At 39.3% G+C, this 25,679-nt stretch overlaps 1 protein-coding gene across 1 annotated transcript in view; it reads left to right on the top strand.

Moving 5' to 3' along the window:
- Nucleotides 1-25,679, top strand: part of LOC123234328 (heparan-alpha-glucosaminide N-acetyltransferase-like) — a 370,163-nt gene that overhangs the window by 211,054 nt on the left and 133,430 nt on the right. Inside the window, exons 7-9 of the mRNA XM_044660239.1 lie at nt 13,585-13,661; nt 14,967-14,997; nt 24,835-24,995. Coding sequence (XP_044516174.1) covers nt 13,585-13,661; nt 14,967-14,997; nt 24,835-24,995 — 269 coding nt within the window. The remainder of the gene's footprint in view (nt 1-13,584; nt 13,662-14,966; nt 14,998-24,834; nt 24,996-25,679) is intronic.

The following is a 25,679-nucleotide window of genomic DNA, read 5'->3' as shown; positions in this document are numbered from 1 at the left end:
TAGAGACGTAAAGCTTTATTTTAAAAAATGACTCTGGTAGGATGGTGCTAAAAGATTAAAATGCAAGCTCAGTGTCCAAAAGCCCTTTCCTCTTTTGATCACAGGCTGACAGTTTTATCTCACTGTGTTATCTGTCTGTCTTCTGGATCATCTCAAATGACTTCATGACTTGATACTTAACTTGGGTTCATTAATCCATCAATATCTGTAAGGTAGCCTATGATGGAGTCTGTCAATTGCCAAAGCTCTCCTTTTGGGATCAAAAGGAATTTGTTTAATGACATCCAAGCAGAAATTCATCTTAAAACCACATTGAAAGTCCATTTAAAAAGTAGCTCACCCAATCACTGAGGTGACTATTGCATTAGAGACCTAGAGCCCATAAATAGTGGTCACCACATTATGGTGGCAATAAATGTAACTCATCTGACCTTAGTGCTTTCGTGTGGGATTGAGCAGGCCATATTTAAAGAATGAGTATTCTATTTCTGAGAACCTTCTTTCAAAGGATGGGAAATGGAGAATGGTTAGAAGACTCCTAGAGATAGTTCATGGTAAGAACTGATGGTGATTATATGAAAAATAGAATGTTAGAAGTAGAAAGGACCTAAAAGAGCATTCAGTACCACCTCCCTTCATTTACAAATGAATAAAGGAAGGCCCAGAAAAGAAAAGGGACTAGTTAACAATTCCATAGTTATTTAGTGACAAAGAGAGGACTAAAACTTAGTATCATAGGATTCTAAATTTTGAGCTGTAACGGACTTTAGGGATAATTTAGTCCAACCCCCCACCTTTTACAGGTGAGGAAATTAAAGTTCACAGAAGTCACATGGTTTATCCTAGGTCAGTGATGGTGAACCTTTTAGGGATGGAGTGCTGGGCCCCACTGCTATTCCACCCTCGAACCTCCCCTGATTGCCAGGCATGCCCCACTCCTCCCTTACCCCATACAGGGGGAAGATAAAGCACTCCCACCGGGCTGCTAGGCAGAGGGGTGGGTGAAGTAAGGAATGTCCTCAGCTCTGCCCCAGTCCCTCTGCCTTTCTAGTAATGTTAGAGGGAAAATTAGATATTATATTTAAGGTGTGGTCGCCAGGAATCAATAATTCAGATTGATTCTATAATTAAAATAGATCCAAGTCAGGATGGGTTTTATGGTAGTTTATTTACAATTGGGAAGGTAGAAGGTAGGAAAATAGAGAGAGGGAGAGGCTGGCCTGGACCGGCATAGATCCGGACCAAGAGAGGGCTAAAAGGCTAATTAAACTAGGCTACTAGTCACAAGGCCTTAGCAATTAGAAAGGCAAAGAAGCCTTATTGAGATAAAGACTCTAGAAACGCTCAGGTAGGTGAAAGGGAGGCAGCCTAACTTGCCCACGTGACAATTCAGAGGAGAAGCTGTCTGAGGTCTCAGCAGAGTCCTTCAGCACCAAGTTCAAATCGAGAACTGCCTTCATATTTGAAGGACAGCAGCTTTTGTCACTTCCTGGAGGTCCACCGCTAATTTAAGTGGACAAATGGTAGCCTCAATACTGTTTTGTTCTTGATTTGTTACTTATTGTCACGTGTGGGTAACTCATCTCCCCTCCCCACTAAGGGAGGTGGGGATGACATTATCTCTGGTGGCTAGAGTTTTAACTACGAATGGGGGGTGAGCTAATTCCATTTACACAGTAACAAACTGGGCGGGTGGATACATGTCTACAGAGAGTACTCTGCATGCCATCTTTGGCACCCATGCCATAGGTTCACCCATCACTGTCCTAGGTCATTCAGATAATAGGAAGTAAAGCTGGAATTTGAACCAAGGTTTTTTGACACCAGGTTTGGCATTGTTGTTGTAGAAATATTACGTGGATTGCCCTCATGGCAGAGGAATGATACTTATTGCATGTAGGTTCAGATGACAGAACCAGAACCAATGATTATAAGATAAATGAGGTAGAGCTTTGTTCAATATGAGAAACAGGTACCCGATAATGAGGTAACTATGTGGCATAGTGGACACAGAGTTGGACTTGGATCTGGGAAGCCCTGAGTTCAAGTCCTTTGACATGTACTAATTATATCACTCTGGGAAAATCACTTAACCTCACTGAACTTTGGTGCTAAATAAAGCAAATCTATAGAATGGAGAAAGAATAATGCCTGTTGTAACTTTTGCATTCCTCTTTCATCTTAGTGTCTTCTCTCTGTTAATCATCTCCAATTTATCCTTTATATAGCTTATTTGTATGTAGTTTTACTCATTAGATTATGAGCTCCTTGAGATCAGGGACGTTTTTGCTTTCCTATTCCATCTATATGCTTATATATGCCTTTGTCTTCTTAGCACAATGCCTGGAGCATAGTAGATGCTAAATAATTGCTGACTGAGTCTCTCATGGATTGCTAGTGAGGAGTAAATGAAAGCATAAGTAAAGGACTTGGAAATGTAAATGTTAGTGACTATAAGGAAGAACTTCATAACAATTAGAGCCATCTATAATAAATGGAATGCCTTGTTAGGTAGTGAGCTTTCAGTTTTTATAAGTATTCAAATAGAGACCAAACACCAGTCTTTTAGTAGTAGCATAGAAGTGATTCAGGAATTGAATGGGAGGCTGGATTAGATGAACTTCCTTCTAAAATGATTTGATTCTAAAAAATATGGTTCACTGTACTAGAGTGTATCTTGCACAAGGTGATGAAACCCACTCAGGCTCTATAGACAGAGACATTACAAATGAAACCTCACTTCCCTGGAATTGGGAAGATCTGAATTCAAATTATTGTTCAGATACTAACAATGTGACCTTGGTCAAGTTACTTAAACTCCCTGGACTTCTGTTTTCTCATCTGTAAAATGAGGGGCTAAACTCAATAATCTTTGAGGTCCTTCCCAGTTACGTATCTATAATCTTCATAGTCCACCCCAGTCTGTTCTTTAAATCATGAAACAGTAGGCACAAGCCCTCACCTAAAAGGTTTATCCTATGCCTTTTAGTATACTGATGGTCTGGTATAATCCACAGCAAAATGAATCCTGAGGGGTTGTTCTGGTATAGTTCAAAGATACTGGTCTTGGGACCAAGAGTAACCTGGGTTTAAATCCAAGCTATCACATTTAATAGTTGTGTGGTTTTGTGCAAACTGCCTAATCTTTCAGAGCCTCAACTTCCATATCTAAAAAATGGGACTGATGATCCCTGAACTACCTAACCTCATAGGGTTGCTATTAGGAAAAGACTTTGTAAATAAATATTAAAGTGCACACTGTCAGAACATGAGCTATTAATTGCTCTGAACAGATATTCTCTTCTAGTCTGGGGCCTGCAGTAAGGGAACTGTCAGCAGTTTCAGAAGGTAAGATCAGCTGGAGGGACCACTCTTGTTTATCTTGCTCTGCCTAATGCCAGAATAGCAAGGATACACAGGTGGGCACTTAACAAGTCATCTAACAAGCTTTTATCAAGCTCTTTCTAGGGGCCTGGCAATATAATTACACTAATAACCCAACAATAGATAATGTTTATATAGCCCTTACTGGTTTGCAAAATGCTTGAAAAATATTCTCATTAGTCTCATCATTCATCCATGTCCAATAAATGTTTTTTTTGAATGAATAAATAATAGTTCTTTTAGATAGGTGCTATTATCATCTCCATTTTACAGAATAGGAAACTGAGAGGTAGAGAGGCATTTCCATGTAGCAGTAGGTAACATAGTGGACAGTATGCTGGACTTTGAGTCAGGAAGAGCTGAGTTCAAATCATGCTCTAGACACTTCCTAGCTGTGTAATCCTGATATTTTGTTCTATTGCAGTCAAAACTAGAGGATACAGGATTACATTGAACCAGAAGTGATTTTGTCCAGGTAGGATGCTCTTCAGTCCATTGACTATTTACAGGTTTTCTACTGCATAAGAGGCCTTAGGCTAGACACTGTGAGGGAAATTTAAGTAAGACAAGGCTCTTTGACCTAAGGAGCTTATAGCCTAAAAGGGGAGGCAAGACAGAAATATCTCTAGTACAGTTTCATGTTAAATATATGTGAAGTAGAGAATGTTCTCAGAGTCTGGGAGAGAGACAGAAAGGGCAAAGTCAAGGGAGTAAGAGAGAAAATCAAGGAAAGTGTTCAAGGTCTAAGAATACTTTGCTTCTCCAAAAGTCAAGTCTGGATGACTTCAACTCTCAGAATCATGGCCCTGCAAAACAGAAATCAGCAAGACCTGAAATATTTGCCCCCAAATTGGTTACCTGATCTTATATTCCACGATAGATTAGAAGGAAATGAGAAAGTTGGCATAGGAGGGTTGTCAGCCAAAGCCCCCCACCTGCAGGAGAAGAAATGTGTTTGATGACATCCCAGCACAGATCCTTCTTAAAAGCATACTGAAAGTCCACTTAAGAAATAGCTCCCCTGGGGGCAGCTGGGTAGCTCAGTGGATTGAGAACCAGGCCTAGAGATGAGACATCGTAGGTTCAAATCTGGCCTCAGACACTTCCTAGCTGTGTGACTCTGGACATGTCACTTAACCCCCATTGCCTAGCCCTCATCACTTTTCTGCCTTAGAACCAATTCTAAGACAGAAGGTAAGGGTTTAAAAAAAAGAAATAGCTCCCCCAATCACAGGAGTGACTATTGCATTTAGAGAACTGGAGAACTAGATTGTAAGCATATTGAGGACAGGCCCTATTATTTTGTATTCTCCATCTCTCTCAGAATGCCTTGAACAGGGCTGAGCATATAGAAGCTGCTCATTTAATATGCGCTGATTGAGGGGGCAAGACAACTTTAGGAAGCCTACTGTTCTTCTGCTCCCAGATTTTGAAGCTGTGGACAGCATTCCCATTGTCCAGACAATGAATGATGGAGAGGAGAGCATAGTGGAATCAATTCCATCTGGTAGTATTGGGACTATTATTCTTGCTATTTTAATTTACTATTATCATAGAACCTTAGCATGATAGATGTGGCTCTCTTGTTTTCTTCCTGCAGAGAAGCACAGATCACTTCCCAACTTTGCTGCTCAGCCTCCCAATGTCTCTGTCCCCTTAAAGATGGCTCTTGTAGCTGGAAGCCTGGTAAAAATTGAGAAGTGTTCCTTATCAGCAGTTGAAAAGTCAATACATCATTCCTGTATGCATGGGCACTGGAGCAAAATGATAATAAAACAGATATTTAGTGCTGATTTGTATCTTTCTTTTGTATGTAATGTTGTGCCCCACCCCCTTGCAGATAATAGAGCCTTGAATCATAGTCTGAGACATAAGTGGAGCCAAGCTGATTTATGAATGGTAACGAGATAAGAACAAGCCCTGATTTTCAAAGGGAGGCAATTGAAATGGCCACTGCTCAGGAAATCAAAGAGAAGGGTCAAGACCTAGAAGGCAAATGAGAATCAAGGCTCCTCCAAGGCAGAGGTCCCATGTTGTATTTCAGGAATTATAAAGTTTAATGTATGGATTTCCTAGAAAAAAGGACTGAGTTCACTCTTATACTTGACCAACTAAAAGAAGGGCAAAGAACTTGGCAGGATGAGAAAACTAGAGACCCATATTGGAAATTCAAGTTAGACATTAATAATGCCATATTTACATAATCATAACTGAGACTTCTATGGACCATTTGCAAAATGCTTTACATATGCTATTTCATTTGATCTCTGTGGCAACCTCCTGAGAGGGAAAACCTTCAAATACTATTCTTATTTTATGGATGAGAGAATTGAGGTTCTAGAAGGTCAAAGAGATCTGTCCATGGTCCTATAACTAGTAAAAGTTAAAGGCAGGATTTGAGCATGTCCCTTCAGCCTTCCAGCCTACTGCATTTCCCACTATTCCACAAGGAATGTTGGAATTACAAGAAGTTTTAAAAATTGTTTAGACCAGGAGTTCTTAAATTTTTTTTGGCAGTTCAGTGGAGCTAGAATCACGTTTTTATTTTATTCATTTTTAAGGGAATCATGATCTTTAATGCCCAGAAATATGTAAGATTACAGAGAAAAGTCATTATGTTGAAAGTTATCAGAATAATTTTTTTAAGTTCATGGATCCCTTGAGATCAGCCCATAAGTTCATGTTAAGAACTTCTCACCTAGGCAGACAGAGAGACAGATGGGCAGACAGACCCCTTTACCTAAAAAGGCTATCAAGGTCTAAAGGTTTGCTCAAGATCATAAAACCAGTTATTGTCAAAGCTGGAACTAGGACCCAACTGTCCTGCCTTCAAAACCATCACACCATACTTCCTTTCCAAGCTTTCAATTTTCTTCAATTATTCTTTGGACAGCATCCATTTTGCTTTCACCTTCTGGGCTTTCATCTAGGCAGCCATCATTTCAGATGACCCTTTTCAGAGTTCCTATACTTTATGATTTGTTTGTTCTGATCCAAATATGTACCCTTACCTTTTGTCTTAAAATCAATATTAAGTATCTGTTCCAAGGCAGAAGAGTGATAAGGACTAGGCAGTTGAGGCTAAGTGACTTGCCCAGGGTCACATAGCTAAGAAGTGTCTGAAGTCAAATTTGAACCTAGGACCTCTCTATCTCCTGAGTTACTTAGCTTCCCCTCAGCCTATACTTTCATTAATGTGAAGAACTCCTGGCAGGGAATCTCTCTTTACTCATACAGATCAACACCTCACCTGTGTGATGATGTAGAAAGGAATGATGTGTTTTTCTTTCTTTTTTCTTAAACCCTAACCTTCAATCTTAAAATCAATAGTGGGTATTGGTTCCAAAGCAGAAGAGCAGTAAGGGTAGGCAATGGGAGTTAAGTGACTTGCCCAGAGTCATATGGTTAGGAAGTGTCTGAGGCCAGACTTGAACCCATGACTTTCCATCTCTAGGTTTGACTTTCAATTCACTGAGCCACCTAATTTCCTGTTTTTCCTTTTTTGACATGATTAATTCAATTTTAGAATAGGTTTCCATTTCAATGTAAATGGACAATCATGTATAACTTCTATGTTTTGGATTTCCTCTTGCCTCATTCTTGTGCAGAGATAACCAAAAGTCTCATATGAGCTGAACAATAGTCTCCTAGATTAGTCTCTATCCCTTCCCCTGAAATACCATAACCTCTCCCTAAGACCAGTGACTGACAAGTTGTGAACCTGATGTGAGTCTATGCTTTCTGTACATTACAGATACCTTGTGGTAATTATATATTTATGTAGCTCATATAAAGAAGTCAATTAGCCCAAAGGATGCTGCTAGGCAGCTAGATGGCACAGTGGGTGGGGTGTTGGGCTTGGGGTCAAGAGGATCTCAGTTCAAACTTACTAGCTGTGTGTGACCCTGGATGAATCAGTTGACCTTTATCTGTTCAGTTCTCAACTATAAAATGAATATAAGACTATCACCAGTGTTATTATGGAAATAAATGAGTTAATATTTGTTGAGTTTATCATAGTTCCTGACACATGGCAGGTGCTAGCTATATATACTCTTTCTTCCTTCTCTGGGTCAAATAGTTCCTCCCCTTGCCTTGGCATGTCACTAGAGACAAAATAAAGCCTTTTAGTGACATATCCTAAGTTATAATTGGGATTTCTTGTTAATGACACCTTTCAGTTGGGGCCCCTGAGCAGTTAAGTGACTTGCCTAGGGTAATAAGCAATTTGTGTCAGGGACAGGACTCAAACTCCAACCAGGTGTCACTCTGTCTCATCTTATTACCATTCAGAAATTGACCTGACTTCATTCATACCGCCAAGATTATTACAAAATGTTCTATTTTCTTCAAGGGTTGGTTGTGAATGTGAGGAAGTAGAGGAGGAAAGGCATTAGTACATGGAAAACATGTCAAACATAAAATCTCTGTATTTATGTTTAGCATGGATCAAAAGTTACATGAGCTTTCCTTCTAGATGTGTTTGTGCAATTGGTTTTCTCCAAGCTCCTCTTCCCCACTACATCTTCTATTCATTTATTGTGTCTCTTTTTCAGACAATAATTGTCTGGGAGAAATTATTCCAGGAGGAGGGGCAGGTAGGTAGCACAATAGATGGAGTGCCAGGCCCAGAGTTGGAAGGACCTGGGTTCAAATCTAGCCTCAGGTACTTCCTAACTGTATGACCTTGGGTAAATCACTTTATCCCAGTTGCCCGGACTTTACTGCTCTTAAGCACTGGAATCAATGTTTAAAATCGATTCTAAGTCAGAAGGTAAACTTTTTTTTAAAGAAAGAAATTATTACAGTAGGAAAACAGTATACCTGGGCTAATGGATAAAGTGCACATGCATATTAAGGAATTTTGGGGAGTTGAGCACGATGTGTTCTCCTTTGAAATAGGAGCTTATCCTATCGAGACAGCTCCATTTCATAATCCATTATTTGCCAATTTTAAAACATGGTTGTCTAGAAAGAGATGAGCAGTCAGTCTAGAGAGAAGAGGTTTTGGAAGGAGTGAAAAATAGCATGCATTGTTAACTTTGCAGGGGTTAACTTAACGTCTTTCTTTCTTTCTTTCTTTCTTCCTCTTTCTTTCTCCCTCTTTCTCTCTCTTTCTTCCTCCTTCTTTCCTTCCTTCCCTTCCCTTCACTCCCTTCCCTTCCTTCTTTCCTTCTTTCTTTCTTTCTTTCTTTCTTTCTTTCTTTCTTTCTTTCTTTCTTTCTTTCTTTCTTTCTTTCTTTCTTTCTTTCTTTCTTTCTTTCTTTCTTTCTTTCTTTCTTTCTTTCTTTCTTTCTTTCTTTTTTCCTTCATTTGTTCGTTTGTTCATTTGTTCATTCATTCGTTCATTCGTTCATTCCTTCCTTCCTTCCTTCCTTTAACAAATGCCAGGATGGATCTTTGCCCTGGGGAGAAGGTTGGGGTTGTTATAAGTGGGTTCAGTTTTCCAAATACAATCTATACAATTCCTTCCTATTCAATTATGGGCCCATTCAATGTCCATGTTCAGTACCTCAGTGGAATTATATGTCTGGGAATCTGGGAAATAGGTACCTTTCAACTATTTGGTTTTTGCTTTATGGATTATTAGGCCAGTCTCTTTTGAATAATCATGGATGTAATTAAAAAACCTTTGTCATATTCAGTGATCATAATACCATCATTTCAGAAGAGCGGGTTGAGGACCTTGCCATCTATAGGTAAGCCATGGAAATTATAGATTAATAGAGGGCTAAAATATTTATTAAAAATTATACATTACCTTGGGTTGCTATTCTCTAATAAGTAGCTACCTCTCTATGCTTTGTTTAAATCCTTACCTTTCATCTTTGAATCAGTGTTGTGTATTGGTTTTAAGGCAGAAGAGCTGTAAGGACTAGTCAATGGGAGTTAAGTGACTTGCCCAAGGTCACATGGTTAGTAAGTGTCAGAGGCCAAATTTGAACCCAAGATCTCCTGTTTTTAGGCCTGGCTCTCAATCCACTGAGTCACCTAGCTGCCCTCTCTCTCTTTACTTTTTATTAGTCTTGATCCTTCCAAACTGAAAAGTCTTGAAGGTTGGCCTGGCAATGGGTCATCTGTCATTTGAGGACCAGCCTAGATAAACCTGAAAAGGTCTGTCACCTTAAAATCAGTCAGAAGGGAATGAAACTTGAAATCAGTTTCATTAAAATATAGAAAAGTGTTTCGTGAAGTTTAATAGAAAAAATCAGGAAAATATATGATTTAAGAATTATTATTTCCTTAGTATGATTTGATTTACAGTCTGTTCCCCAGTACCCATCACCACATAGGGTGTATCTAGAGTTCAATTGCTGCCCAACTCCATGTACTATTATTTTAGAATCTAGAGGCTATCACTCTTTCTTCCTTATACCATCCAATGAGAGCCCTTTGTTATGCATCTTGACAGAGAATTGAAAAAATGGTACCCTCCTGATAGGGGCCGAATGTCATTCAAAAGACCTCCAGGAATAAGGAGCACAGTAGGTTGAAAGAAGTAAGCCACCTGGATCATCTATTTGGTAGGGGCCCAGGCTACAGAGTTTGGGAAAACTTTGGTGCCTTTCCATCACTGAAAGGAGCTGATGGTTGTTCCTCCCTATTAATCAATAGCAAGGAGAGAGGAGAGACACTTCCCTAGTCTGTCATTGCACTAAAGGATGATTTTTTCCCCTCCACAAGCCAGCAAATTAATTAATGCCATCTATTTTCCCGATTCTGACCAAAGGTTGTCAGATTCCTTTAGCCCACTTATTGATCTGTAATATAACCTTCCATTTCCTGCATGGGCTATTATGTGAAATAAAATTCATAATGGTTGCTCTCCTGAGCAGCTGTGCACCTGTGCACTCAGCAGCGACTGGCAAGCTCTCCTTGGAAGGGCCAGGGGAGCTCTTGTTTAATTAGCATTCCCAAACCCGTCCTGTCTTGGTATTTACAATAAGCCACCCTTGCCCCAGAGCTGCCTCTTCTCCTGTGTCATGGTCCCAACACATATTACTGCTCTCTGTCCATTAGTGTTCATGCTTCCCAATGGCTGCTTTTCTTGCCCTGGGTGAGGGAGCATTTCTCTAGGAGCAATAATGAAAGGCAGGCTGTAAGGTAAAACTAATTAATCTCTTCTGCTTCCATTGAATTTATCTGATGCTAGAAGCAATACACCATGTGCTCTAAAGCGAATGAAAGCAGCCCCAGAATTGATGCCTCCATCCTCAACAACAAGGGCAAAATTATCAATTTCCGGCCCTGGGAGCATTCACTGGTTTCTCTATGCCCTAGTTGATTATGGGCCAGGCATTTTATTTATGCAAATATGGACAGGCCAAGGTTATGTTTCATTCCTAGTCAAACCTAGGGGGCTGGGCTCAATTTCACAATAATATTATGTGAAAAGGTGATATAAAAAAGTTAGTGGGCTGGAACTATGGGCGAAGTTCAATGAGAGCATGGTAGACCACTGGAAAGAGCACTGGGCTTGGGGTGTGACTGACTATCTGTGTTCAAATTCCAGCTGTGGGTGGGTAGCTAGATGGCCCAGGAGATCCTGGGTTTAAATCTGTCCTCAGACACTTCCTAACTATGTGGCCATGGGCAAGTCATTTGCCCCCCCACTTTGTCTAGCCCTTACCACTCTTCTGCCTTGGAACCAATATACAGAATTGATTCTAAGATGGAGCATAAGGGTTTAAAAAGTGAGGAAACTGGAAGATGATATCTAAGATTACTTATAACTCTTAATCTATGATCTATGATACCTTAGATTTTAATAACAGAAGAGGGGATTCCCTATTGATAATGAGGTCTACTAGATGCTCCTATTTGAAGACATTGAAATAATTGCATCAAGTCCCAGAACATTGTGAAGTCTCTTCCATAAAACCTACAGTCACTTGGAAGCATATTGCCAACAGGAGACTGATCATTTTAGGTGGATTCCCATCCAAAGGTTTATGGGAGTATATAGACTAGAGTCCACTAGACTGAGTAGTTATTGGTGGGTTGCTATTTGTATAACTGGATGGAGTACCTACATTGACAAAATCACTTTACCCTCAACTAGAATCAATGGGCAGAAGTTATGAAGAGGTAGATTTTGTCCCAATATAAACAGGAACTTTGCTATTATTTTACTTACCATTGAGACTGTTCAAGAAGAGAATCCAAGGTTCCACTTGTTGGAAATATTGAAGAAGGGATGCATGTTTCACTAGGGGGTTGACTCCATTCATTTTAGGCTGTCACCAGGCTCAGGGAGGGAGGTGGGGCTGCTCTCTCCAAGAACAATCTGCATTTGTTAGAAACTCTTGCTTGTATGACCAGTATCAAGTCAATGCAATTGCTGGAAAAAGACTTGGAGACTTCTTTCTGAGGCTCATACTGACCATTTATCAAAATAAATAAAAGTTGGGGAGGGAGAACATATCACCTTCTCCAGTAAAATTGTGTACTAGTCAAGGCTAGTAGGATTTTTAAAGCCCTTATCATGAACTTGATCACTTAAGCATTTTACTCAGAAAAGAAAGATGAATTCTCACTTGTTCAGAAAGTACCATTGGATTGCATAGTTAAATTGGCCTTAGGAAAAGGACAAGTCATCTGTTCTTAGTTCCCATCTACCTGTGGGTAATTTTCTTGGGTTCTCTCCTGTTTGAAAAGATATGTCTAACTCCATGTCTTTATTGAGTACCTCACCGTGAACCCAGTGCCAACTTAAGAGAGGTCACTTAGTTCATGACGCAGTATTCACATTGATAGGCAATTAAGAAACATGACTTAAGAAAATGAACTTTGGTTAACTTACAGGATGTCTTGAAAACAAATGGAGGGATCACTTGAATTAAAGGGATTTCAAGGAAGAGATGTAACTTGAGTTTAATAGAATTGATGTGGCTGGAGAGGAAGAATTGAGGTTTTCCATAAAATCTTTATGGAAGAGAAGAAAATGGCATATTCAGGGTGAAATGGTCAGGTCCATCTGATTACCTAAACAGTCATCATTCATCATGGAAACCCTACTAACTGGTTTCAATGCCAGTGGGTCAAACTACAATGACTCCAAGTGCCAGACATTGGGTTGGACACTCCAAGGAGTCTGAGCTGGACTTCTGTCCCTGCCTTTGGCTCCTTGTCTTCTGATTTCATCCTTCCTTCCTTCCTTCCTTCCTTCCTTCCTTCCTTCCTTCCTTCCTTCCTTCCTTCCTTCCATCTTTCCTTCCTTCCTTCATTCTTCCTTCCTTCTTTCCTTCCTTCCTTCATCTGGGATGCTAAGATTTTGATGCTGTTAATTTTTCTTTCCTGGAAGCATAGATATGCTTTCTCAATAATTATAGTACTAGCCTCGCCATAAAATCTCAAACAGAGGTGAAGTCATCTCTTGGCCAATAACTTTCATTTTCTCATCTGTTGCAAAGAAGCAAAGTTAGACCTCATTGATGGAATATCTTCTCAATACAAGAGCTATTCAAATGTGGACTGGACCATCTCAGGAAGTAGAGGACTTCCTCTCACTGGAGGGAAAACCAAAAGGCTGGGTGATCACTTGTTGGGTATGCTGTAGCGGTGATTCTTTTGGGAATGTTGGTTGGCCAACAAGATGGTCATTGTGGTCTCTTGCAACACTCAGATTCAGTAATTCTGTGATATGTGAAATTGAGGAGTTGGACTCAAGGGTTAAGAATCTGGAATCTGTGAGTTTATTTTAGAAAACCTATTTTTATAACTGTATTTCAAAGTAATTGATTTTCTTTGCCATCCTATGTATTTTGTTTTTCACATTTAAAAACATTATTCTGAGAAGAGATCAATGTACTTCATAAGATACTACCAGAGAGGTTCAGGGCATATACTTTAATCTTAAGTATTCTGGGTACCAGAATCTAAGGTTCCTTCCAGCATAGCCATTAGATGAAGGAGTTGGACTGGGTCACACATTTAGGGTGCCTGTCACGGTTACAATTCTATTCATTTTATGTGAGAGGCAGTGTGTCAGAATGGATAGAGTTCTTGATTTGCAGTTAGGAAGACCCAGTTTCATAATCATGCCTAGCTGTGTGACTCTGGGCAAGTCATTCATCTGTAAAATAATGAGGAGAGATTTGGATTCAGTGACCTCCAAAATACCTTTCAATTCAAAATCTATGCTCCTGTGGGTTCTGGAAACACTAATAGTTTTTTCCCACTGTTTTCTTGCTTCCCCAGCTTGTCACTGACACTTATGGTTTTTGTTAACTACGGTGGAGGTGGCTACTGGTTCTTTGAACATGCTCCATGGAATGGTATTGTATAGAATCTCTTTCCCCTCAACGCTAGCCTGAGCCTTTTAAGCAAATCAGCAAAGTAATTATTGATCTCTAAGAGAAAAGGAATTAATATGGCCTCCCATATCCTCTGTAGGTAAGAGTATTTAACAATGAACTCTGCTTAAACTTCATAAAAGCCTCTTCAGCAAATCAGCAGAAAAATATTGATCTTAAAATAAGTATGTGAATGCTAATTGTATTTGGGCTTTCCACTGGAGGACCATTAGATTATTTAGCCAGGGTTTTCCCTTTAATTTTATGGTCTTACTGTTGTCTACCCAGGCAGTTTTCTCTCTGTTTCAGCAAGGCCCATAACTACCTGATTTTGCTGACTTTTCATTTTTGTAGAGTCCAGCATATTGACTCTGGAGAGAACTGGAGGAGCTTTTAAGATCATGTTACCTGAGCCCTTGCCCAAGTTAAATTGTAATGGCACAGCCTCACCAAGGGGATTTCTTGTTAAATGGATGAGAAGACATACCTGCCTGGCACCTGTACTTAGACTGGTCAATCAATCCATGGCCCTCTTGACAGTCAGTCTGCACATTAGTTACCAGCAAGTTTCATTCTCTGGAAGTCCCAGGTGGCTGTCCAAGAGCTGGTGCTACCAGAAGTGAATATGGGCTATTCTTGCCTGATGTCTTCCTTCCATGTGAACATCAATTCATACCAGAAAACCAATAACAGGGACTGTCTCATGTCTCTGTTGATATTTCTGGCTCTCTGGGCATTGGAACTCTCTGGGGCTAGCATAATGGTCTGACTTCTCTCCTTTGTCTGCTTCTTAGAAAAAGGGCAGGATTCCTCCAAGCAAGCCAAGTTCCTTTCACAAAAGCAATGTACTTCCAGGGACTAAAATTGTTATTAAAAAACAAGCAATGAGGGCAGCTAGGTGGCTAGAGAGTCAGACATTTCCTAGTTGTGTGATCCTGAGCAAGTCATTTAACCCCCATTGCCTAGCTCTTACCATTCTTCTGCCTTGGAACGGATACTTAACATCAATTCTAAGACAGAAGGTAAGAGTTCAAAAGATAAACAGTCTGAGTACCTTTCTATCCCAAATCAAGTGACATAGTCATTGATCTTTTGTGTTGGCCCTTCAAGAAGAATCTACTGCCAAGCCATGTGGAATAAGACATTCAAGGATTGGTGGGGAGGGTCTTTAAGGAGAAAGGAATTCCCTATCTCCATCTCACTTCTATTTTCATTTGGCCCTGACATATGCCCTAGAAAAATTTAACCAAGTTGTCTCATTTCTCTTTCTCATTGTTTTCATTATAGGCCTGACAATTGCTGACCTGGTCATGCCATGGTAAGTAAAACAGAAATCTTGATCCAAATCAGGGAATACCTGGATAGATGGTGCTATGTCACAGATGACTCCTTCTTGGCTCTACTTTCTTGGTTTCAAGTTTTTCCAAAAAAATCATATTCATTATGATAAAGTAGAAAGAATAATTGGACTGGGAGTCAGGAGACCTGGATTCTAATCTTGATATCACTACTACCTTGTGTGACCATAATCAAGTCCTTTGCTCAATCTGGGCTCCTTTTGTCTTTTTCTGTCAAGTGAGAGGCTTGGGATAAATGATCTCTCTCTAAGGTCCTTTTCAGCTCTACTGTTCTTTAATCTTGTGTCTAGAATGTATCACCTCTTCATTCTACCTCTTAAAAGCTCTAACTTTCTGTACAGACCAGAGTACAGACCAGATATCACCCTGCCAAGAGAGGCCTTTCCTGTGTCACCTCTGACAGGAGGTCTTTCCTGCTATCCTCAGTTGTTGGAGTTCTTTCTCCTGAAATTACTTGATTTGGCTTTTGATAGGCTTTGCATTTTTTAAAGGCCATTTTCGTTTTTCTCTTTGCATCTTCGGCATGTACCCAATTGAATTAAATTCAATTGATTTCACATTCTCTCATCATACTAAAATGGGTAACCCCATCTTCTATAATCTATGAAATAATAACAGCAAGCATTTATTCAACACTTTAAGATTTGCAAAGTTCTTCACAAATATGGTCTCATTTTAGCTTCACAATAATTCTAGGAGGGAGGTGCTATTATTATCTCTACTTGGTAGATAAGGAAACTGAGATTGAGTAACTTGTCCAAAATCATACAACTTTTAATTGTCTAAGACAGGAACTTGAACCCAGGTGTTCTAGACTCTACCCACTGTGCCACCCAGATGCCTCTATGTCGATGTACATCCTTAGAGGATTATAGACTGTCGGAGCTAGAAGAGACCCTGGAGATCATCTAGTCCAATCCCTTTCTTTAATAGGTGAGGAAATGCAATTTTTTAAAACCTTTACCTTCCATCTTAGAATCAATATTGTGCAATGGTTCCAAGGCAGAAGAGTGGTAAGGGCTAGTCAATGTGGGTTAAATGACTTGTCCATGTTCACATAGCTAGAACATGTCACAAAATGGGATTATTGGTAAGATTCTCCATTTAAGTCATGCAAGGAGTTGGTTTGCCCAATTAGATTGTGATCTCCTTGAGACCATTATTTCCTTTCTCTGAATCCCCAGTACAGTGCATGGCACACAGAAGGTGTTTAATAAATGCTTGTTGACTTGACTTTAGGGATTCAGAATTGGGGGAAGACTGAGGAACAAAACGTGTTTCATGACCTCCAGTACAACCTGCTCCCATGTGGCTCTGAAATCTACCGTTAAAGTTCTTAAAAGCAGCAAATTCATGTGAATTAAACAATTCTCACATTTGGGTAGATTTTTTAGATGTAATATTCTTTATTTGTTTATTTTTTAAAACTCTTACCACCTGTCTTAGTATCAGTTCAAAGAGAAAAGAAGAGCAAGGGTGAGGCAATGAGGGTTAAGTGACTTGCCTAAGGTCACACAGCTAAGAAGTATCTGAGGCCACATTTGAACTCAAATCCTCCCGACTCTATGCCTGGTATTCTGTCTATTGAGCTACCAAGCTGTCTCTAATGTAATATTCTATTATCTTTGATGTAGATGAGTCCCTTTATGGAGACATCTTCACAGATAATGGAATCTACCAAGAAGAGAAGCTACCTCCCTTACTTAACATTGCTAATGAATGACTATTGAATGATGACATTGTGCTGGGTATGGTAGAGAATCAAGAATTAGTGTCTTATAAATTGCATGTTGGACCTTCATTCATTGCTTGAAGTGTATGTATTAGGATGAAGAAGGATACTCTCCTGCTTTTCTCTGGGAGAAGAATGAGATAGCAGAAAGGACATCCTACTTGGAAGACTTTGGTTTAACTTCTCTGAACCTCAGTGTCATCTGGAAAATGGGGAGATTAATAACTAGAATTAAAAAACAAAGCTGATGTTTATATAGAATTAGATCATTAGGAAATATATTTACATATACATGCAGATGCAGATGAAAGGGAGAAGGGGAGAGAAAGAGACGGAAAGAGATAAAGATAGAGACAGAGAGACAGAATAAGAGGCTGGACCTAGGATTATATAAGGAAAGGGAATTCCCAGGGAAGGAAACTCCCTCTAACAATGTAGGTCAGCCCTTTCTCTGCAACTTCCTATATATTCTCACATACATTCATATATCAAAAAATAGAAAGGATAATGGAATTTACAATTTTGAATTCAGGAGACATAGTTCCTGGCTTTAAGCAAGGAATCATTTCTACCCTTAATGATTAGAAATAGCAATATGTTGTTAGACTTTGTAGCTGCTCGCCAATGTCTAGCCCAAGAACCTCTGCTTCCAGAGACATAGGTAAGACATCAAAGCATTCAGCCAGACACTAGGGTTCCTTCTCAGTTCAGGAGACAGAGACGAGTGAATGGGATGGATTACCATGCTGTCAGGCCTCATAATCTGAGAACATTGGCAGCAGCATCCAGTAGGGAGAAACCATCTCAGTTCCCAATAGCTTTTCCCGTTGAATTAACACGATCTCATGTTTAGAGGGTAGTTTAGTTAATGCAGTTAGAGGGTATTTCAACCCTGAAAACAGAGCTGTTTATCACCGAATGATGGGCCCTGGGGCAGTAGAACTGCTCATTGAGGGCCAAATGAGATAAGTGTGTCTGGTGTTTGCCCAAAGTGGACATTAGAAAATACTCAGAGGCTGTTCTGATCTCCAGATATTTTTCTGAGTCTGTGTGTATTCATCTAGTCCAGTGGTTCCCAACCTCCCGAGGAGTTATTGGAAGGGCCAATCTCATTAAATGGCTCAGAATAATAAATAAAGAAGCATTCCGTCCATAAACTCAATAAACAATATGTCTCCCACATATATGAAATGCTATTTTTCAAATGCATATAAATACCACTCATTAGAAAAATACAAATTCACTTAAAAGCATTGCTGCATTCATTGTAGCTTATTTCATTATGTATTTTCTTGATCAATGGATATGCATGCAAAAATTATTAATGGTGGACTCAATGACATTTTTTACATTAAAAAAAGAGTCCTTATACTGGACAAGTTTGGAATCCTTGATTTAGACAGAACAAGAAGAAAAATAGCTGACATTTATATAGGTCTCTGAGGCTTGCAAAGTGCTTTATATAATGGTAGCATTTGATCTTTATAGCATCACTGAGAGGCAGGTGTAATTATTAGCTTCATTTTATACATGAGAAAAGAGGGTCTCAGAGAGACTAAATATTCTCTCACATAACCAGAGAACTAAATGTTCTCTCATTATCGGAGGCAGGATTCAAACCCAAGTCTTCCCTGTTCCAGTTTCCCAAGTTTATCTGAAGAATAAATCAGCTCTGCTAAAACCCACAGCAAACTCATAATTATTCTATAATTCTAAGGAATAATTCTAAGGAGTAAGGAGAGAATGTCATAGTCCTTTGTTCAGCTTTTCCCAGAGGGGCCAGGTCCATAGGCATATTGAGATGAGGAAAAGGGTTGGTAGTGCCATAATAGTCCTAAATGGAAGATCCAAAACTAGAGGGAGAAGTCAGACAGTTGTGTCAATTCTGATTCTGGGAGCAAACTGTCAGAAGTCACTAGGGGCAAGAGAGTAGACAATCCTGAGGCTCATTAGGTTGGAAGACAGACCTAGGAAGCAGCAGCTGAATTTGAATGCTAAGCTAAGTGTGATAACATGGCAGATGCAATGTGGTGGCTCTCTTAGGCTGCAATGAGAGGGATGGTGTCTGGAATGTAGAGGTGATGGCCCCATTAGACCCTGTCTGTTCACATCATATCTGGAGTATTGTGTTCAGGTCTCAGAACCCAAATTTGGGAAAGAAATCTGGGGAAGGACTGATTTTGGAAGAGAGGATGGAGGCGTGTTTCACTATCAGTTCTCAGGAGTAAAAAACGGCTATTGTGTTGGACAAAAGCCTGATGGATTTCAGCATGACTTTCCTTTGCATGATGGCAGGTGCCATGGTCTACATTCTCTTGTTCTTGTTTTGCCCTCTATCAGTTGATGTACTTTCACCCAAGTTTTTCAGAATTCTTCATATTCACACTTCTGACTTCTTATGGGATTGTAATATTCCATTATATTCATATGCAATAATGTATCTAGCTATTTTCCAACTGATGAACAATTTGTTTCTGGGTTTGTTTTTGCTACCAATATTGTGATGATATAAACTTTTTTTGTATCTTTGAATCTTTCTTGCTGTCTTTGACTTCAACGGAGTTATACATCCACTAGTGGTATTTTTGGAGTAAAGGATATTTATTGTTTAACGAGCCTTCTTATATCTTCTAATATCCAAACTGTTTTACAGAATGATTGGACCAGTTCATAACTCTATTAACAATACATTATTACAAGGCATATTTTTCTAAGGCCATTTTGAATACTGATTAAACTCAAGAACTTAAAAGTATGGGACAGAGGCTTCAAGCTGACTCATCCCCGTGATGACAGAGACCTGGCTGGGCCAGAGTGTCATTGCCCAAGATGAGATGTTCCTGGATCCCTGGGGTAGAAAGACAGTATAATCTGGGCCCCACCTTTCAGCTTGAAACCCCTTGCGAAATCTGGCCTTCCTCCTTCCTCCCACCACACAGATGTTCTTCACAACTCCTTGAGGACTCAGAAGCATGTGAAAGGATGTCTTCAGGATGCAGATGGAAAAAAGCACCAGCCAGGGAGGTGGGGATTGGAGGGAAAGGAGGAGCAGCAGGGAAGGCAGGAAAAAATGATTAGAAAAAAACCAACAACACAACCAAACAAACGTATGCCAAATCTGCCGACCTGTCATCCTTCCCCTTAATGGGCACTTACAAATGTGCAACCTGCAGAAGCTGTTGCTCCCCAATGTGACTGTGGTTATAAAACAAACAGCGTGGTCGATAATATGATCTAATCTGATTGAAGAGGTCACTAAGAAAATTATTACCCACTTTACAACCCATTAACATCAAGACATAGATTTCAGGAGTGTACAAGATAGATTAAAACTTGCTTACTTAAAGTAAGGAGGTCGAAATAAACTACTCTCTAAAGGGTAACCTTTGAGGGAGAGAGAGAGACAAAGAGACAGAGAGAGGGAGAGACAGACAGACAGAGACAGAGAAACAAAGAGACAGAGAGAAACAAAGGAAGATAAAAGAAAGGAATGAAGACGGGTGGGTGGAGGGGGCAGGGCATGAGAAACAGCTGAGCTTGATTCTTTAATTCACAAAACCTCAGAGTTGGGGGAGGGGTGGACACCTCCAAAGCCATCTAATTCCAACTATATCTGAATAAAAATCACTTTTACAATCTTCTTGGTAAATGGCAATCTAACTTCTGCTCAAAGACTTTCAGGGAGATGGTACTCACCACCTCTGGAGGAAGCCCATTCCACTTTTAGATAGCTCTAATTGTGGGGATATTTTCCCTTAAATTGAGCTGAATTTCCCCTTTCTTCCCTTTCTTCTTCCCTTTACAACTAGTTCTGCCTCCTTGGTCAAGAAGAATCCCCTTCCACATCCCAGCCCTTAAAAATTATTGACAACTCTCCTATCTTTTTCACCTTCCCCATCCCATGTCATTTCTTGACCAGGTTAACAATTTCCAGTTTTTATAATGAATTCCTGTATATTAGAGCCTTCTTACCATCTTCTCACCTTCTTCTTTATAAGCCCTAGCTTGCCAATATCATTTGGAAAGTGTTGTGTAATTAGAAAGTCTTGAACCATTGGACTGCATCTCCCAGAATTCCTTTCCTTTTCATCCCCAAGTTGTGTGCTTACATTGTTTGTATAGAGTTGTGTGTAACCCCACAGGCTCTCTCTCTTCTCCCGCATGTGCGGTTGGGGAACTTTCTTTTTCTTTACTGAGGCTGCTCATTTTCCTTTTGCTTCAAGTTATCATAAAGAAAACCATATAAAATTATAATACTTGGAGTATTTGGATACTAATTTTTAATCTCATACTGTGGTGCCACAAACTGAACACAGCACTCAAGGCATAGTCTGAATAGAGTAGAATTCCCACCCCTTAGTTGGGCCATTCTATACAGCTTAAGGTCACATGAACTTTTTTTGCTTACTATGTCACAATTTAAACTAACATTGTGTTTGACACTCCACATCTCTTTCCCATTCCTTTGGCTGGATTTAGCCATACTTCTGTTTTGTTAAATTTTTGAGTATGAGACTTACATCTCATATTAGAGGGAATGCTGGACTTGAAGACAGGAAGACTTAAGTGCAAACCCTACCCGTAATACTAATCAGGTGACCATGAAAAAGTCACTATACATCATTAAGCCTTGGTTTTTTTCATGTGTAAAATGGTTATAATAATATCTATAGCAATTGCCTCCCAAGATTGTTGAGAGTCAAATGCGATAATATATAAAAGATCTTTTAGAAACCTAGAAGAAAGTACTATATAAATTTGAAGAATTACCATTAGGTTTGACCCATCGTGTTAGCCTGTTTAGATTCTTTTGGGGAGGACCAGAATTCTGACCCTGCCAATACATTTCCTATCTCTCCCAGTTTTTTGTTATTCACAAAGCCGCTTAGTATACTCTATATACTTTGACCAGTGTTGCACAGTACAGGGTCAAGGTTATATCCGTTGGGTACTCCATTGGAGACCACTTTCAAAATGACATTCACACATTAATGTTCATTCAGTCATTCAATCAGGTCTGAATTTACCTAATTATGCTATCATCTAGGCAATATTTCTCTACTTTGTAATTAAGGTTTGCAACGAGACACTTGTTTGGTATTTTGTTAAATAAAATCTAAGTAAACTATATCTATTCTATCCTCCACATCAGCCAATCTAATAAACCTGTCCAAATGTAGTGACTTCCTAATGAAGCCACATTGACTCAGTAATCATCACTTCTAATTGCTTAGAAATCATCATTTTAATAACAAATTCTAGAATTTTATAGAGAATTAGAGTTAAGTTTGTATGATTGCAAGTTGACTATTTTCTTCATGTTTTTTTTTCAAAATCAAGATACGAATGATTTATCTTTTCAGCATTACTTCTTCTATTCTTCAAAAAGTTCTGAAGATCATTAACCTCTGCTCAGCAATCACATTCCCCTATTCTTTTACAAGCCAGAGATGTAGCTTCTTCGGGCTTGGTAACTTGAACTTGTCTCATCAAGTCAGCTGTGTGCTGGGAAATGTTTAATGACCCACTCTCTGAGGGAAAAAAATGTACCCATGACACTTTTTCTCCATCATTTTCTTAAGCCTACACAACCAACAAAGCAATAAACCAAGTCCTGATCTGTAGCATTTGCTGATTTCTGAAGTGTGAATGCTCACACTGAAATTTAACAACCATCTCCTAAGAAGCAGTTTGAGCTGCCCCCAGCATACTCCTGCATGAAGGGCAGCTGATTGTTCTCTTATCATCACTTGTATCATTAGTTTCAATTGTCTGTCAACTATGTTCTACCCTTCCTGACCTGCAGATAATTTTCCTAGGTTGAACTATAGAAGGCTAATAACAGTTAAGTAGTTTTGTTTTTTCTTCATCATACCTTATCATTGTCCCTTCCACCTTGAGAAGTGGGATTTATCCTTTCCTTGATCTTCCTCTTTGTTCCAAAAGAAATACAAAAGCTCTTTTCTTGGCATTAGCAGACATAATCAACCCCAGATTATGTTTAGCTTTAGCGGTCTTACAACATCCTCATGTCCCTTCTCTTTTATATTCATCCTTTATTTTTGGCCTTCCTTCTATACATCTTTAAAATCCAAGATGGTCATTGGGTTCCCTATGTATCCATGATGATTTCTTTCAATAGTCCTCCTTTTTCTTCCTCAAGGAAATCATTTTTATTTTAATCTTCAGAATTTAGTGCTTGATAACTTTATATCTCATTTATAGAAGATTAGATTATGGTATCCTACTTTCCCTTTATTTGGATGATGTATGCCAATACATGCTAACTCTTAAAATCTCAACTCTGTCTTGCAAACCTCTAAGTACTGGGATGGTCTCTTTCATAAATACTCCATGATTCACCATCACTGAGAGGAGGCCTGATATCATGGACAGAATCTGGTTTTATCTCTGCCATTAACTTGCTGTGAGACTTTGGGCAACCAACCTAGCCTCCAGGTTATTGATGAAACTGGAGGCACTTTGCCTGGAGAAGAGAAGTGTGTGTGTGTGTGTGTGTGTGTGTGTGTGGCAGAGAGGGTGGGGAAGGGAGGAAGGGGCAGGCTATTTGTCTTTAAATAATGTTGTAGGATCAGATTTGTTTTGATTAGTGCCAGGAACCAGGGATTGGAACAATAGAAGCTACAGAGAAGCATATTTAGGCTCAAAGTAGGGGGAAAGTTCCTAATTATCAGAATGATACAAAAGTGGGATGGATTATCTAGGGAGATAGTTAGTTTCTTCATCTGGAAAATGAATACATGAATGAAAGAAAAGCATTTATTAAGTAGTTATTATATGAAAATACTGTTTTGCAAAATAAAGGAGTTGGATCTTTAAAGGTCCCTTTTAGTCCTAACATTCTGATACTGTGGTTTTGCATCAGGCTTAGGGAAATGGAGAAGAAACTAGAAGTAAGAAAATAGGAAAGGGTGTTGGAGAGGGGAGAAGGGGCAAAACTAAAAAAAAAAATTTAACCCAAATTATCACTAGGTAAGTGAAGAAACTTTACCCCTAAGAATCTGTGCTTTCAGGTTCTGAAAGGGTTAATATAGCTTTCTTTTCCTTTTAATAGCTGAGTTGACTCATTAGATGATACATTAGGATGTCTAAGACTTTCTCCCACTTCCTCCTACAAGGGTGGCTAATAAATGCCCAAGTGAAGGCAGCTAGGTGGCTCAGGGGATAGAATGCTAGGCCTGAAGTCAGGAGGACTTGGGTTCAAATATGTCCTTACCTACTTCCTAGCTGTGTGATCCTGGGCAAATTACTTAATCCCATTTGCCTAGCCCTTGTCTTTTTGTCTCAGAGTTGTTATTGTTACTAAGACAGAAAGTAAGGGTTTTAAAAAATTCTCCAAGCCTTGAGTCAATCCAAACAATGCAATGAAGCAAAGGCAAAAATTCTAAGAGTTTATATGAATCTCAGAATCTAGAATCTCAGAAAAATGGAACTTAATATTATAGAACATATTAAAATATAGACTCTTTGAATAAAAGAATCTTCAAATGTAAGAGTAAGAAGGAATCATATCTAACCTTATTTTACAGATGAGAAATTTCAGATTTTTAAAGGCTGAATGATTTGCCCAAAGACAAGAACCTAGGTCCCTCTGACTTTTTGTCTAGTATTCTGTGCACTGAGGTGACAGGAAATGTTATTTGAGAGCCAGATATACTAAGCATCCTTTATTCTTTCTAAGCAGCCTTGACTCCCTTGGGGTGGTAGGTACTCTCTCCTTGCACATGCTCTGCTTTGCAGGAGAGAAAAGTCTGTTGGCTTTGGGAATGCACCAAAGAATGGCCCATGTAGGTTAATCCAGATAAATAAAACTACATGTAATTAACTACAAAGGTGGTATCTACATTCAATTATTTAGAGCTTATTTTAATTATATATATATGTATATATGAAAAAAAGGACTCAACCTTTTAAACCAATTTCTAAACTCTAAATTTTAAGTGGTACTTAATAAAGATGTCATGACAAATCTATAAAAGGAAGATCCACTAGGAAAAATAAATAAATAAAGCTGTGCTCTGATAGTTGTCTTTCTTGATCCCAGGTTTGTCTTCATCCTTGGCACTTCAGTGGGTCTTGCATTTCATGTTATGCGGAGGAAAGGAGTGAAGAAGGTACAGCTCTTCCGTAAGGTAGCCTGGAGAACTGGTGTTTTGATTGCCATTGGAGTCCTTTTTCTTAACTATGGACCAGCAGATGGACCCTGTAAGTACTGCCTTTGAGCAATACCTTTTGTATTGAATCCTTCTCTTTCTGGTCTGTATGTCTTAATCCACGTAGTCCCCTGTACTTGAAAAGCCTTGCTTCACATATTTCTACCTTTATGTAGATTCTGCCTTTCCTCCAAAACTCTGATCATAAAATAACCTCCTTCCATAAAACCTTTTCTATTCCCTATGTCCAGAAATGGCATCTTCCTTCTCAGAACTGTTATATTATTTTGTTTGTATCTCTTTTACACATAGGATGGGGGAATTTTGCCTAGACAACCATTTTCACAAAAAAAAAAAAGTTGGGTTTAATGGACTTCAAGCTTAATATGAGTCTACAATATGACCTCAGAGGAAAAAAAGTTAACATAATTTGAAGCTATATTCATAGAAGCACAGTACAATGTCTAGGGTAGTGTTTCTCGACTTGGGGTTGTGAACTTAAAAAATAAAATTTGATAATATTATTTTTTCCTTTCCCTCCCTCTCTCCCTTGCCTTCCTTCCTTCTTTCCTCCCTTTCTCCCTCTCTTCTTTTTTCCCTCCCTTCTTTCTTCCCTCCCTTCCTTCCTCCCTTCTTCCCTTCCTCCCTCCCTTCCTTCCTCCCTATTTCCCTTCCTCCCTATATCCCTCCCTCCCTTCCTCCCTCCTTTCCTCCTTTCCTTCCTTCCTTTCTCCCT

This window comes from Gracilinanus agilis, chromosome 2 (assembly GCF_016433145.1).
Source record: "Gracilinanus agilis isolate LMUSP501 chromosome 2, AgileGrace, whole genome shotgun sequence".
Classification (NCBI taxonomy): Eukaryota; Metazoa; Chordata; class Mammalia; order Didelphimorphia; family Didelphidae; genus Gracilinanus; species Gracilinanus agilis.
This window is presented reverse-complemented; position numbering and strand designations above follow the sequence as displayed.